The sequence below is a fragment of the Meriones unguiculatus genome, chromosome 14, assembly GCF_030254825.1.
Source record: "Meriones unguiculatus strain TT.TT164.6M chromosome 14, Bangor_MerUng_6.1, whole genome shotgun sequence".
Lineage (NCBI taxonomy): Eukaryota > Metazoa > Chordata > Mammalia > Rodentia > Muridae > Meriones > Meriones unguiculatus.
Window position 1 is genome coordinate 51024007 of NC_083361.1, and position 16821 is coordinate 51040827.

At 36.7% G+C, this 16821-nt stretch overlaps 1 protein-coding gene across 1 annotated transcript; it reads right to left on the reverse strand.

Annotated features, from left to right (window-relative positions):
- Positions 1-435: 435 nt before the first annotated feature.
- Mkrn3 (makorin ring finger protein 3) lies at positions 436-2960 on the reverse strand. Its single transcript, XM_021634979.2, has one exon. It carries the CDS (start codon positions 2855-2857, stop codon positions 1265-1267), a length of 1593 nt encoding a protein of 530 aa, XP_021490654.1. The 5' UTR covers positions 2858-2960; the 3' UTR covers positions 436-1264.
- Between the last annotated feature and the right edge of the window lie 13861 nt (positions 2961-16821).

Below are 16821 nucleotides of genomic sequence, written 5' to 3' on the forward strand. Positions count from 1 at the left end.
ATAGAATTTAGTTTAATTTAAAGCAAGTAAAATAACCTTTGATTTTTAAATGGCTTTTAGATCAAATTATGACTTATTTGTATTAGAAGGTTCCAGTATTATTTGATATTTTAAAAGTCCCATGCCTCAGATTTTTATTTCCATTCTTATATTCTGGCTGATTTCAATATTTATCATCATTTTCTTTTATAGTCTTATAACTTTTCTTATTAAAAAAAAAATCTTCAAAGTCCTTTGCTTCTAATGTGTGATATAACCAGATATCTAAGATACTGAATAGAAACAACTGTGTATTTAAATTCAGGAATTGCCAGTGTTAAGAAAAATGAGAGGGTTACTACATGTAAAGGCATATTTTCATGACAACACTTAGAAAGCTGTTAATTAGGAATTACCAAAGTCATGTTTTATAAATCCTTTAAAAAGAGTCCAATACACATAGCAGTCATTTTTATTAGACACTAATCACTGACATCAGTGCCAAGGCAGAAAAGTTATCCACAAAATTCACGCACAGCCCATACACCTAGACTTTAACATTAGGCTTTCAGCTCTGCATTTATTTCATTACTTCAAACATATATATTATGGTATATATTTGTTTCCATATTTCTCAAATACATCTTTGTATACATATACGCATATATATATCATTCTTAAATATATATTTCCAAATATAAATAATTTCACATCAAGCCAAACAGGATAAAAACATGTAAACATATGCACCTCATTTTGGTCAAGTAAAACAGAACCACAAAGTAACCACAAGTTAACAAGTGCACTTGAAAGAGAAGGGAAAAACAGACATGTAAACAAACACAGACAGCAGCTGCAAGGCCCTAGGAGGGTCCTTTTTTTTTTTTTTTTTTTTTTTAAGGCTATATAGCAAAAAGCTCATAATTCAGTTAAAGACTTTTGTCACCTTGTCACATTTACTCTTAAGGGACTTCACAATGAAAAACTGTAAACACTAGACTAGAAGTGATTGAGTCCTGTTGGAAAAAAAACACCACAATTCATTAGCTGACAGAAATATTAATTCCACCAAACAATACTTTTAAGATTTCTTGTCATTTAGTAACACAGAGAAACATCACAATCCTAGCGAGAAGAAATGGTAAATAGAGAAGAAAACAGCAATACTGCATAAAGATTGCCTCGACAGCCTTTGAAAGCAATAGGTTTATCAGTCAATAAAGGGAAATAAGCAACAGCAGACAACAGAGCCTTAGCAGACTAGACCACATGCCACAGCATGATACTACAGATTCAAGTTGAAATATTCTTCCAGCTGGTACTGAAGGAAAAGCCAGCGGTCATCAGAGAAGGAAAAACTGCCTCTCAGGCAAAGCAACTTCTTAAGCAACTGATTGGCCAGGCGAAGCACGGCAAGCTCCTTTTTACGGCTTTTAAACAGCACCTTTCCCTCTCGCAACTGCACAGGCTCCAAAACTTGATGCCAGTATGCGCTTGATGATCCACCACCACCTGGCCTCGGAGGCTGATCTCTCCAGCCCTCGGGGTATTCATGCTTGTAAAAACAGAATTCTCCAAATGGGCAGTGACCTAGGCCTCCAGCAAAATACCTGCAGGCTTTCTGGCTCATTCCCTCCTTATATTGCTGAACAAGCTTCTCCTTCTCCTCTTCCTCCTCCACCCAGAACTCACTAGGAATGACAAAGCCAGAGGAGACCCTGCACTGTGGGCAGGATTTACTGATCCTGTTCTCAAACTGTGTGGCACTTCTCCACCTGCGGATACACTTAAGACAGTAGGTGTGGTTGCAGCTGAAAAGGATGCCAAAGCGGCGGTCGCTGGGGTCGGCTTTCTCATAGACAACCTCCATGCAGATGCCACACACTTTGTCCATGCTGCGCTGCACAGCAAAAGAGAGTTCCATATCTCTCTCGTGTGCTTCAACGCAGGCCCTTCTATGAGCTTCCTGCTGGGCCACATCCCAAGGGTGCAGGGCCTGTTGCCCACACATGTCGCATATTTCTCCGTGAGGGTATGCACACCTGTCGCCACGGAGGCATTGTCCCCTGGCAGCATAGCGGCAAAGCGGCAGCGGCGGCGGCATCCCCATGCCCATAGCCACGTGCTCTCTCTCTATTTCTGGGCTCGGCAGAGGAGCCTCAGGACCATGCGGGGGGACCATGCGACCTCGGTAGGGCTGTCCGGGAACAAACTCAATCGCCCCCTCCCAGCCTTCCGCACCCGCTCCTCCCGCAGCACCTGCTGCAAGGACTGCACTTTCAATCTCAGCTTCAGAGAAGCCCCTTTCAGCAGCTGAGCCAATGCCTGCATTGTCAATCTCAGCTTCAGAGAAGCCCCTTTCAGCAGCCGAGCCAATCACAGGCAAGGAGCTTGAGGATGCAGTAGGGGGGGCTTCCGCCACTTCCTGAGTCGGGGGCTCCCACTGAGTGGCCATCTTGGGCCCTCTGTCTGCAGAGGCCCGAGGCTGAGAATCTTGGCCTCCCCTAGCTTTCCGCCGCCCAGAGAGGTCATGAGAGTAGCGACAGTTATCGCCCTCCTTGCACTGCCCATGCAGATAATACCTGCAGAGGATTTGCTTTGTCCAGCTGCCACTGTTGCGCTCCAGACCAGACCTGGCTCCGCCCCCTGCGGCTGGAGCGGGCCTCAAACTCGCCGCGCGCCGGTTCGCTGGTACGGGAGCCACAAGGAACGGTGCCAGGCCCGACGCCTCTTGCAGAGGGGCTAAGCTAACTACCGCAGAAGCTCCGGAGGCCTCAAACGCAGGAAGGGGGGGAACAGACACACCCTCCCCCCCCTCAGCACCTGCCTCGGCACCTGCGGCCGCGTAGGGTTTAGAGGGAGCTGCAGACTCTTCCATCGTATTCCCTGCCCCTGACTCTGTCCAAAAACCCTCTAATATTGTCTTTTTTGAGCTTGAATTGCGGAGCTCGAGCTGGAACGATCGTCCGCCGATTCTCGGGCGGAAGTGCACCACTTTTTGTCTTCCCACCTGCTCCCCGTTCCCTGTGAACTTTGGTTCCTACTTTCAGGCAGACGGACACTTCCTGTTGTAACACCATTTCCGGCTCTTTAGCGGAAGTGGCTTCCGCCATGTTTTTTGTCGCCGCTAGCGGTTTACGATCTCAGGAACGGCTTCTGCCGGCAATTTGCCGACAATTCTGACAGTCCTAATCCCCCTTTCCACACTGTTTCCCTTCAAGGTTGATGTTTCTATATCTCCTGGTTTCGGTTTTACACATTGTATTTTTTTTTCTTTTTGTGTAAGCACTGCAATCCTCGCCTCTACCGGCTGCTGCTCTTGGAGTTGATAAAACATTTCATACATAAACATTACAAAATCTTTTTCTGTTCACTCTTTTGTTTGTAGGTGACTAGGTTTTAAAATTGAATCGTGTGCCCGCCGAGGCTTTTGTTCTCCGGCGCTTAAAGACGCAACAGGATTTCTTTGCATCTGTATTCCCTTGAAGGGTTAATTTGGGTGTACTTTAATTAGAAAGGAATCCCCTGACTCGCAGCTAGTTAAAGCCTTTCAGATGCCTGCCTTTGTTAAGTTTTTTTTTCCCCCAACAGTGTAAAAGCCCGGACTTTGTGCAGCCTTGATGAAGGCTTAATAAAGCAAAGTCCGAGAGTGACCCAGGCTTTAACTTTTCTGTTGGTTGGATTCAGTGACCCTTTGTTCCCTGCTCTTCTTTTCATTCCATTCTGCTATAGTGAGCCTTTCATAATACCAGCTCTGCCTTGCACCCCGAAGAGTCTCATTTCCATTTCCACCCTGATTTATTTTTTTCCTTTTCCATTTGCAGATATATTCTACTGAACTAATAATTTGATATATTTCTATGTAATTCTGCAATGGTGGCATAGTAAAATTCTTACTACAGTTTTACAGGGTTTTTTGGGGGGGAAGGGTAATAATCATGCTTTCTTCCTTTCCCCACTTAATTATCCGATTTTGCAGTGTTTCGAATATTTAATTCACTACCCTTTTCCTTGAACATTCGATTATGTTTGCTGAAACAACTTTATTGCAGGGAATCTAACCATCTAAGAAACTCTGAATGTCTATGATATAGTCATTCAAGTCAACGTTTAAGTCCTAGCTGAACAAAGCCAACACACACACACACACACAAACAATACTAAGCAAGGAGGAACGTTATCATATAATAAAGTTTTAAAGAACAGGGAAATGAAGTGAAAATAATAAACATGATATAAGGAAAATAGAATAAGCAAAATATTTCTTGTGTAACTTCTTAAGAAAAAATAAAAGGTTCAGATTGCTGCTATCCCGTATTTTAAAAGAGCTTTCAATAACTAATAACAAACACAAAAGCCATGAGATTCTTTTAGTGCCACTAATTTATAAGAGTCCTAAGAACTATGAAATGGTATTAGGGAAAAGATTTGAACGTAAAACTTCAAACTTTTCATTAAATGGTGATATATCTAGAAACATCCGTTAGTAAAAATATAAGAAACAGAAATAAAAATCTATTAAGTTGCACATGTAATTATGAAAATTCTAAAAAACTATTGTAAAAGTTTAAAACCTTGTGTTGTTTCAAAGCTTCCACTTTTACAACAGAGCAAGCAAAGAAATAAGACTTGTTAGAATTAGAACATAATGAGTTCACTAACAGATAAAATTTTAACTATGCTCAGAAAAAAAAAAAAAAACGCTTAGTTTGCAGGCATATTTAGCAAGGATGACTCCCAGAAATTCAATAAATAAAGAACAATTTACCTATAATGTATACAGACATCATGATAAACATTTAAAGTGGGTTGAATTTATGGAAATTAAGGTTGTTTATCCTGTGAAGTTTATTGTAATCAACTGAAATTCACTTTTACTTAAACATAAAGGGTCCTCCATGATCATTCCTTTGGTTTTCATCTTAAATCAAGAAGCTCATGCTTATTTGTCATATTTCTCCTGCTTGCATAGTGATTATGAATTTTTATTTTGATAATAGCATTTCCAAAGTCTGATACATTTGAACTGTCTAGAATATACTTTCCCTTTAGTAGTCTCTATGTATTATTTAATGCCAACTATATTTACAGTCTGACTGATTTTTAAAGACAAAAGTCTTAGAGTAGAGCCTACCACTAAATACCAAACTACCCACAACATACAAATGTAAAAATCTTGAATATTTGTAGACCTCAAACTTATTTTTTTTCAATGTTGATTTATCCAAAACACCACATATAACTTGATCTTGTTTTTATAATGCATCAGAAAATTCTATAAACAATTTGTATGTATGCTTTTCAGTTCACTAGCCTCCTTTGGCTTCTTAAGAGTTGAAATGTAGATAAAGGTGCTTAGTATATCACTGTTAATTTTTAAATTATAATAATAAATCATACAACCACTTTAGACTAACACCAACTATATTAAACAGTTGACTTCAGTGTTGACTCTGACCATTCTTTCACAAACTTTAAAGAACTGAAAATTGAGCAAATTTTTTTCTAATATGCTCAAGGCTTTGCTGCCAGGGCTAAATGATTAGTGCTGGTTGGCTGCCAGTCCTGTGTATATTGTGTCCTCTGCCTCATAGTGACAATATATTTAAGAATGGTATCCAGTAATATTATATTATAAACTTTAAAAATCCCACAGTAGACTACTAGCAACCACAAATGCTGGTTAAGGTACCCTTAGAGAAAGAAAGAATGATTTTACATATTGGTCAGGTTAGTACATCCAGAATATCTTTCTAACCACCTGAAACTGTATTTTTCCCTTTTTTGTTGCCTTTCATTCCTCCCTCCTTTCCTTTTTCTTTTAACATTGATGTATTCACAGATTCTCTGAAAACATACCTCTGGTCACTTCTTCAGTCATTTGGTTTAGCAGAACTGTCTTTTCTTGAGAAAATCCAGGAGACCATTGGGTTTGAGACATCAATGAAGAGTCTACCAAATGCCCAGCAATAAGGGATCCAAGTGGAGCAAGGAGAAGCACAGCTCTAAAGAAGATTGTATAGAGCACCATGTTGCCAGGGTACAGACTGACAAGGGCAAAGGTGGAAATTGAAGGACTTGCACAGAAGAGGAAAAGTGTAGACAGCTTGACAAATAGCTCCAGAGACTGGAGGCTAGACTGTGGATCTGTATAGAAAAGGCAGCTGGACCTATGTTTTTCTTCTCAAGCAGCTGGGCTGCTGAGCCTTCCCCCACACATTCAACATGTCCACAGTTAAAAAGAATACAATAGTCTGAAAGCAAGTTTGTTCACAATAGTGCTATACTTCCCAACTACTGTTTCAGCAGTACTGAAGGGGCAGCTGAGGATAAGCATTAACTGTCTACATAAGCATTATGGTTTCTTATCCTCTTAAATTACATCTTTGTGTCACTAGTGTTAATTTTACACTTTAACCATGCTTGGTAATGGGCACTGAGCCAGGCACAGTAGTGCATGACTATAATCCTAGTGATAGAGGAATGGAAATAAGAGTTCCATGAGTTTGAGGCTAGCCCTAGTCTGGGGTTCATAGTATGATCTTCTGTCAAAAAAGAAAACAAAAATAAATATCAGTTCTTATATTCCACTAGATTCATGCAGCAGCAATATATCGGTAGGGTCTCTGAAAGTTTATAGGACATGAACTATTAAATGAATATTGTCTCATATCTACAGACAAATTTATTTGTATCTTGAAAATTTGAAAGCCAGTTGTATGAATGCTAATCCAAAAGATCAGACAGGGGCACTACCTGCAGGCAGACATTTGTCTCTCTATTACTGTGAGAGCCATGGAATTATGGTTGGAATCAGAATGGAGATGGAAATTTATGGGTAGCTATGAGCTGTTTGTAGAACCTATATCTGATGATCCTGAGTGAACAATTGGATAAAAACAAAATCACTTCTAATTTTTTTACCAAAATATTTCCTGTGGTGTGTGTGTGTGTGTGTGTGTGTGTTTTGCCATATATTATATGATAAACCAAAGGAAAGACTCTGGAATCTGCCTTCAAGTTATATTCCACTTGAGACAAAATCCCATTGTATTCTGCTCTTTTGTATGCCACACTATGGCTGTCAGTTTCTGGGGAAGCCTCCTGTATCTATCTGCATCTTATCTAATAGTAGAAACCCTGTGAGTACAGAGGGGTGCCTATCACACTGGGCCTTTGAAAATAGTTGTGTAACCTTTAACTCAGGTCCTCATACATATATAAAGTAAGGGCTTTATCAACTGAGTCATGATCCCAGGTTTAAAAAATGTCTTTTAATTTCAATATGTACCTGGAAGAGGCTTAAATAATATCGTACCCACTTGCTTTTAAGATCAGCAAAGTCATATTCATTATAATACCAAGTATACTGTATTTGTCCATAGCATAATCCTAATAATTTGAGAATTCCATTAAAACTTTTTGAGGCTTTCTGAGATTTTTTTATGGAATTTATTTAATGTAAATATAAGCATAAGGGTTAGGATGAAAAGCTGCTCAGAAGAGAGAAGACACACCTAGGAGCATGTCTGTGAGCTTTTCAGAGACAAGTTGTAGTTTCTGTTAGACACATGTCAAATTAAGCTTTATTCCCATATTGTCATGGTCATATTGATGTCTTTTACACCTGCAAAATATTATTAAATTTCAGTTTAAAAGACAAGCTTTTGTCTGGCTAATATTTCCTGCCATAACAGTGCTATAACCTTGCCACTTGGCTTCTGTAGTTCCAAGTTTTGTTAACTCTTCTTGTTAACTGAGGTATGTCAACCCAGGATATGATTTTTGTGCTTAAAAACTCACCCTGAGAAAGGTCCATGGTTACAATGGGATCCCAAACATTCACTCTACTTTTTGACCAGATAAAAAGACTTTCTATTGGCTTAAACCTATTTTCTTCTCTGATTGATACCCCACATTTTAACCAAAGGCCAGTAGTAGTAGTAGTAGTAATAATAATAATAATAATAATAATAATAATAATAAAGCAAAATGGAACAAAAATATAAAAATAGTTTATTTATTTATTTTGAGAGCAGGGGGATTGTTTTATAGGCCAGGATGATCCTGAACTTCTTATCCTTCTTCCTTAGGCTCTTACATGCTTGGATTGCTGGCATGAGCTACCACTCTGAGGTTCAACTATCTTTACATTTAGTGAATTTCTATCTGTAACTCTAAGTTCCAACAATAATTAAAGCCTTTGAAATCTGAATTGGTATATAGTAGAAAATATTTGTGCATCAGCTTTCCTATAGGGCACAAATCCAAACAATGTTTCTTTTCCTAAATGTGAGTATTATTTCAAGACATAAATTTTATTTGCCACATATGTACTTTTATTAAAAAATGAGTTGTATATGCTAATAGGATTCAGTGTGATTTTGTTTATCTGGAAATAGTATGCATGGATCCTGTGCAAGAGCTTTTTTCCTACTGGCTTCATCCCTCTTCCAGGAGATTTTGTCACTATGCTATTTCAGATGGATTTTTTTCTCATCACAAATTTTTAATATAATTTATTGTGTAAAATGATTGAATTTTATAATTTAATTATATATGTGGGAACTTTATTTACTACATTCTCATATATACATTATAATGCACAAGACATTATTTAGTAATATATCTTTATTTACCATTTATATTCTTTCCAGTGTTTATAGGATTTCGCTTTGGACTTGACCCACATCCTCTTTGGAATCCCATTTTGTATCTGATCTCCTCTTTTTATTTATTTGTTTTTAGATTACAAGTCAGTATATTTGTGAATTATTCTGTTAACAGATATTTTTGCCCCATTGAAGAATCTACACTAAATAATCTGCTCTTCCATTAATATTGTTTTTATATTTTAGTTTTTAGGATTTTTATTAGTTCTGTGAGTATTCCATGTAATGTGTTTTCATTATATTCACTCCTTTTTCCAGTTTCTCCTTGATGCAGCCTCTTTAACAGCCACACAACTTTTTGAGTCCTCTTCGTTTGTTTTTTTTGTTTGTTTGTTTGTTTGTTTGTTTACATCAATCAAATCTAGTTTGTGATGTCCATATATTCTTCATTGTATAGACATCCATTAGAATGTGGGGAGACTACCAGCGGACAGATACTATCTTAAAGAAAACACTTTCAAACATGGTAACTGTGGATGGGGCTATGGAGTAAAAGGAAAACATTTACTTGAAATTGGAGCCCTTGAATATGGACCTCATCTTACCTTCTAAAACAAAAATTAAAAAAAAAAAACTCTTTTATAACTTCCACATTGCTTCCATAATGCAAACGGAAGTTTTTTAGGAAGTTCATGAAGAGAACAGGTAGTTAATGAAGAAAAGCAGGGGTTCTCTTCATGAGCTGCCGAATTTAATTCTCCAATCTAAAACTTGAATGAGTTCTGCAGTCTATATTGTGAAAGCATGCCCTGATACACGTAATCACCAGAAGGCATGCAAGTAATTGGCAGATTACCTAGGAATTAAAAGCTTCAAAAGTCTGATGCATTATTACCATATAAAAACACTTTGTCTCACAATTCAGACTGTGAGAATTAAATTACTGAGATAATCTATAAAATATTGTCCCTGGAACATGTATCATTTTAAAAGAATTAAAATCATTCTGAATATATTATTATTGCAGCAGAAAATTTTGAATAGGCTGGAGCTACTAACCATTTTCTGGCACCCTATGAAAGGGGGAAACGAGTTTACAAATTCAACTTATTTTTTTTTCACCACACAGAGACTAGGATTTATTTAATTAACCTAGAGCACAATGCTGGGCAATAGTTACTCCATCCTAAACCTCCAAGCCCAAATAGTTTCCTCCCATCAGACTTCCCACATTAAACTTGCTTTTAGTCATATCTTAGGTCCGGTTCATCTCTCCTGATGTTTTCCTGGCCCTCTCCTCTCAGACCTTTCCTCCTACCTCAACTTATTATTTGGACAAATTTATTTTCTCAGTTTCTTCTGGTGATATGAAAGAACCTCTAACTGGAAAATTTAAAAAATATAAAAGAAAAATTATTTCCACAAGTGAAATTAATGAGTATATTTTCAAATTACATACAGGTATAAGGAAAAAAACACAAATTAAAAATATGACTTGATTAAGAATGGAGTTCTTATACATCCAGATTTCTGCCAGAAAAGAACTCTTAAGAACAGAAAACATTTCGTGGGTTGAAAAACCTCAGTTAATAAACAGTTCATCAGAAGGCAAACACAAAAACAAAAAAGCATGGTTTAGTATGTTCAGATACTTTCCCAGAACAAACTTGATGAATTAGGCCTTTGATTTCACTTTAGCAGGTGCTGGTTTTCAAGCACTGAGTGTTATGGCCTGAATATATTTCCACCATGAAGTCAGTTGTGCTGAGGTCTGAGGGTTTGTCTTTCTTTCTTTCTTTCTTTCTTTCTTTCTTTCTTTCTTTCTTCCTTTCTTTTTTCCTTCCTTCCTTCCTTCCTTCCTTCCTTCCTTCCTTCCTTCCTTCCTTCTTTCCTTCCTTCCTTCCTTCCTTTTTCTTTCCTTTTTGGCTTGTTTGCTTTTTTTGCTTACTTTATTATTTGTTTTCTAAAGAGAGAGTGAGAGAGAAAGAACATACTGAGTTTGAAGGGTGGCGACGTATGGAGAATCTGTTTGAAGAAAGAGAGGCGGAACCATTGGTAATAATATATTGTACAAATTTATTTCTAATAAAAATGTTTAAATAAATAAACATTTCCAATAACTGTAAGAAATTAACTAAATATAAATAGAAGAAAATATCTGGATAGATAGACCAGTTATAGATCAATTGTCTAATATATGCTAAGGCTCCAGCTTTAATCCTTAGCACCTCAAGAGAAAACTAACAAAATCCCCATTCCTGATACTTAGCTGACATTCTTGGGTCTGGTATGGTAGGGTATTTTTGTAAACTCCAGAACCAGACAGCAGAGAGGGGCAGGGCTCAATTTTATTGGAATGTGGCTACTAAAAATTTTCTAACACCCCTTTGAAAGGGGAAATCAATTTACAAATTTATCTTATTTTTTGGACTGAAAAATTTATTTACTCATTTCTCCTGGAAATATGAAAGAACGTCTGAATAATATAAAACAGCTTTGATATAAAATGCTTAAACATGTACAAGATCAAACTAACAATGTTTAGGCCCCTGAATTAAACTCATTATCCATGATTATTTCATTGCCTTGGGGTTACTGCTGGTTATGTGGCTGGACTCTGCATCCTGCGAGGTGACCATGTCTGCAATCCCAGTGCCTGGCAGTGTATAGAAAGAGCCTATAGCGATAAGAAGTCCTGAAGCTCCCAAAGTTTATAGAATATAAAAATAGAAATAAGTAGTACATTTTACTGCCATATGAAAACACTGCTCACATCAGTCCAGTGTGGGAATTACATATAAGGAAATTTGTAAAATATTGGACCTGAAAATGTCTCATATTGTAAAACAATAGAAATCATTTTGAATACATTTTTGCTCCAGTCTAAAATTAAGACAGAAAACTAAACGTAACAAAAAATAAATAGAATAAATTCCAAGGGAAACTAATGGCATGATTTCCAAATGACACACAGGTATAAGAAATCCACAAATAAAAAATATGATTTAATTAACAATGAAGTTATTTATCCAAATTTCTGCCAGAAAGAGCTACTTAGAAGGAAAGGCAGACCCTGATACACATACCACATGCCCATCAAACACCTCAAACACCTCGATCATACTGAAAGAAGAAATTTTGATAGTTTTTGGAGACAGAATTTTACTCTGTGGCCTATGATTTTCTGAATCTAACTTTAACTCAGAACTCCAAACCACTATGATTATCCTACCCCATTGTTTTACAGCTAAACATTAGGCAGAGCTCAGGAATTTTGTGGAAGGAGGAGAGGAAGGATTGAAGGAGCCAGTCAGGTCAAGCATACCACAAGAAAATCTACAAAAGCAACTAACCTGAGCCCATAGGGCTTACAGAGACTGAAGAACCAACCAGAAAGCAAGTATGGGACAGACCATGGTCTCCTAAACATATGAAACAGTTGTATACCTTGGTCTTCATGTGAGACTCCTAACAGCACATGCAGGGTCTGTCTCTGACTCTATTTCCTGTCTTTTGGATGCCTTTCCCCTGATTGGGCTGCCTTGTCTAGCCTCATTAGAAGAAGATGCACCTCGTCCTTCTGCAACTTGATATGCCAATACTGGTATATAGTCATGACAGGTCTCCTCTTCTTTGAGAAAAAAAGAGGGGATTGGCGGGGGTGGGGGTAGGGAGAAAGAGAAGAGGAAAGGACTGGGAGGAAACGAGGGAGGGGAAGCTGTGATCAAGATGTCAAATCAACAAATTACTTAATAGGAAACATAAATAGAGCCATAATCCACATACCTGGCTTAATGATTAAGAGCAGAGCACAGCACTAGTATGGTACACAGATGCTCATATAGGAACAAAATCCCACACAAGTAAAACTAAATAAATTTATTAAAGGAATAAAAACGATATTCCCACTGTTTCTATGGAAATATGCATTATTATATAAACTAGGAACTTGAATATCTGAAATTATTCAAGGAAAATAACAAATGAGAGGATGTTAATATACTCCTTTTTTTAAAAAAGCTATTTTTTTATTTTATGTGCATTAGGGCTTTGCCTGCATGCATGTCTGTATTAGGGCACTGGACATCCCAGAACTGAGTTTGTAGATACTGGTGAACTGACATGTGGATGCTGGAAATTGAACCCAGAAGAGCAGCCAAGTGCTCTTAACCATTGAGCCATCTCTCCAGCCCTGTTAATATACTTACAGCTGCTATAGAGGAATAATTGGAATTAAAAATGTAAAAATGAAAATTATTGGACCAGAAACTTTCCTACCAATTTTATTGCATTATAAAAATGTATAGAATTTTGTTTATAAAATGAAGTAAATCTACAAAAGATTCACTGAAGAACAAATATGTAGTAATAAAATGTATGTTTTCAGTTATATAAATACAGACACAGACATGGACAGAATCTCTTTGTGGAGGAAATAAAACAAGAAAACCTACAATAAACTATATGATTTGAAAGTAAAAATTTAAAAAGTGAGACAGAAAGGGGGGAAAACAGAATGAGAAAAGTGAAGTTTAAGTATATCTAAAACGACAACACAGAACAGGGCATCATTATACTGGTTTAAGGAAATGAGACAATTTAAATACCTAAAGCCATTAATGTGAATGATTATAGTAGCATAGCCAAAGAGAAATGCAAAAAATTATAAACTATCAAGAATTCCACACTGTGTCAAATTAATAAATATCCATGATAAAACTCTTTTTTAATTTTTTATTTAACTTTTATTAATTACACTTTATTCATTTTGTATCCCCCCATAAGCCCCTCCCTCCTCACCTCCCGGTCCCACCCTCCCCCCCCCCTTTCTGCATGCATGCCCCTCCCCAAGTCCACTGATAGGGGAGGTCCTCCTCTCCTTCTTTCTGATCTTAGTCTATCAGTTCTCATCAGAAGTGGCTGCATTGTCAGGGTTCTAGGTTATCTCCATGAATAGTCCTTGGTTGGAGTATGAGTCTCTGGGAAGTTCCCTGTGTTCAAATTTTCTTGTTCTGTTGCTCTCCTTGAGGAGTTCCTGTCCTCTCCAGCTCTTACTATTTCCCACTTCTTACACAAAATTCCATTCACTCTGCCTGTCAGTTGGCCATAAGATACTGGTAAGGAAATACGCTTTTTTTTTTTCTTTTTCATTATCTAAAAATATACTTTTTTTCATATTCACTGAAGTGTTATGAACTTTTTTTGAGGTAAACAAATATATTTCTAGACCTATTTTCAAATTTATATTTTACTACTATATTTATATACATTTACTAATGTTTGGCTGAGATACTTGATTAGCATTCAAAATAATTGGGTAAAAGGAACATCGGGGTTTGATTCTGAGGTGAATGTTGAGTTTAGAAGCCTGTAGGCCACCGCGTGAAATCCTGTCTCTGAAAAGTATCAAAATTCCTCCGTTTTAATACAATCCAGGTATTTGAAGTGCATGTGTTGTATATCAAAGGGTCTGCCTTTCCCTGTAAGTAGTTCTTTCTTGCAGAAAAATTAGATAAACAACAATTTCATTGTTAATGAAATCATATTTATGATGTTTGGTTTTCAAAAATTAAAAAATTGCGTTATTAATTTCCCATATGGAATTTATTTTTCTTTTACATTTTTAGATTTTTTTGGTCTCAATTTTACACTGGAGTAAGAATATATTCATAATTATTTCAATTTTTTTCAAATATGAAACGTATTCAAGTTCCAGTATTTCACAAATTTCCTCGTATGTAAAGTCCTCGGTGTGGATTTATGGGAGTACTGTTTTCATATGGCAGTGAGAATTCGTCAGACTTTTACAAGCTTTTCATCTCTTTGCTAATCCAAAAGTTACATTTGTGCCCTCTAGTGGTCGCATGTGTAAGTGCATGCTGTCACCTTTCAGAGGAGACAAGCTGCAACAGCTCCTCTGATTCTTCATAGTAATGCTGAAAACACTTGCACGAAGGAAGAAATGTGGAAATTATAATAGGAAATTTCCGCTTTTAAGATTATATGGAATCCATACTCAAGGACTCCAATTTCAAGGAAATGCTATCCTTTTACTCCTAACCACAACAGAGTTTGTGTGTTTGAAAGTGTTTTCTTTAAGAGTGTGCCCCCTGGTGGTTTATCATGAACTAATGGAAGGCCACACAGGAATGAATATATAACATCGCAAACGGAACTCTCATAGCGTAAAAAGCAGACAAGCAAATATCAACAACAACCCCGAAGAGAGCACAAATTTTGGTGTGTAAGAAAAGTGTTGGATCTTGTAGAACTTGGGGAAGGAAATGGTTGCAATGAAAGCACCATGTGTGGAATTCTCAGAGAACTAATAAAACATTTATATCAAAATTATAAAAGCATTATTTATGTAAGAGCAGGTTACTTTTTCATATTCCTCTGCTCAGCAAAAAAAAATCTGTTAACATAAAAAATTAAAAATGCATTGACTTGAAATCTAAAAACATAAAAGTAGAAATGAGTAAGTATGAGACATGAATATTCCATGAAAGTCTGTGCTATAGGCTTCAAAGGTTCAAATCCCTTCTATCCTCACTTCCTTTTTTTAGCCAGAAGTGAAATAAATTGTATGAACTGATGGCTGGTTTGGAAGAGGGAAAAGAAAAAAAATTTAGAAACAGGTAAGAAAATAAAAAGGTAAATATATGTTTACATATGTTATAATCTTGTATATTTTAATATATATATGAAGTACAGAGTAAATAACATTTAAGAATATTTAATTAAAATAAAGTTTGGTAATTAATGAAATTGTTAAAGAAAGTATAATTTATATGCTAACATTCTGTACTAAGCAATTCCACCTGAAAACACAATAGTGAACATAATCATCTGGGAAAGAGAAGGGACAGAAGATGGAAAGCACATGGACAGGATCCATGTGTACTGTTTCCATACACACAAAATCACAGCAAATCCAACTAGCATGTGAACTGGTTTTTGTTAATAAAAGCACGTATTTGGAAATGAAATTCATTCTATAAATAATATTCCTATCAAATGAAAAGAACATTAATTGGATTTGTGTTTCATATGATAGCATATTGACAAAAACTTTCTATAATGAACCAATGAACAATATCTCAAAAACTTCAATCAATTTTGGAATTTAGAGTTGTAGCAAATGATCTCACTAAGTTTAAAGAGGTTAGAGCTCAGAGTGGCAACTCACACTTACAATTCAAGCATATAAATAGCTGAGGCAGGAGGATAATGTGTTCAAAGTCAGCTTGGAATACAAAGTGATCCTCTGCTCTCTAAATAAATAAACAGTAGTAGTACATTGTTTATTTTGGTCTCATATTTCTGGGTTTGAACATTTTTTAAATCATACTGACATTTTTTTCTGGAAATATTACGAGGTATCTATCAGAGAAGATGACATTTTAATCAAGCGGGAAGGCTTTATTAACCTGCCAGTGACAACAGTGGATATTCTATATCCAAGTACACCCTGAACCTCCCTCAGGGTCTAGTTACTCAGAAAATGTACAGATCCTTAGGTGTACATGTGCACATTTAGTAGCTGGTGAACTGTAAATGGAAGAATTCTGACAGTTTTGAAGAAAAGATCCCCTCTGTAGCCCACGGTGTTCTGAAACTGTTTAAATGACACATCAAACCAGGATGGTCCTCCAACTCCATTGCTTTGAATGCCAATCTAGGGTTACAGTCATGACCAATCCTGCCTGGCTTCTGATTAGTCCTGCTACAAACACTTAATTCAGGTAATCATAAAACATGATAGTAATCTTCGACAGAAAAAGTATATGGGGGAGATTACAAGAAATGAGAACAAAAAGTAAAATAAAGAAAATATAACAAGCAGAACATAAAGTAACTGATTTCTTACTGGAATTAGAAAAAATGAGGGAAGAAGATGAGCTCAGTGCTGATTGTACTGGATGTGCTCCTGTGGGTTGCTCTCCTTATCTGAGAAGTAAGAGAGTAAGATAGAGGCCAGAGAGAGAGAGGGCAGGGCAAGGAGAAGAGGTGGAAGGCCCTACCATCAGGATGGAAAGGGAATAAATTTTTAAAAATAAATGAATAAATAAATAGATAAATAAGAAAACCCAATAAAGTTTTATGAAATTCACTAAGAAAATGGGACCAGTAATGTAAATCAAGAATAAAAAGAGAGGGACTGAAGAGAGCACTGGCTGCTCTTCCAGAAGATACAGATAAGATTCCAGGAATTCACATGGGTGATCAA

Excerpts from the sequence above, each read along its gene's own strand:
- Mkrn3 (XM_021634979.2), bottom strand. The coding sequence starts at position 2,857 with ATGGAAGAGTCTGCAGCTCCCTCTAAACCCTACGCGGCCGCAGGTGCC.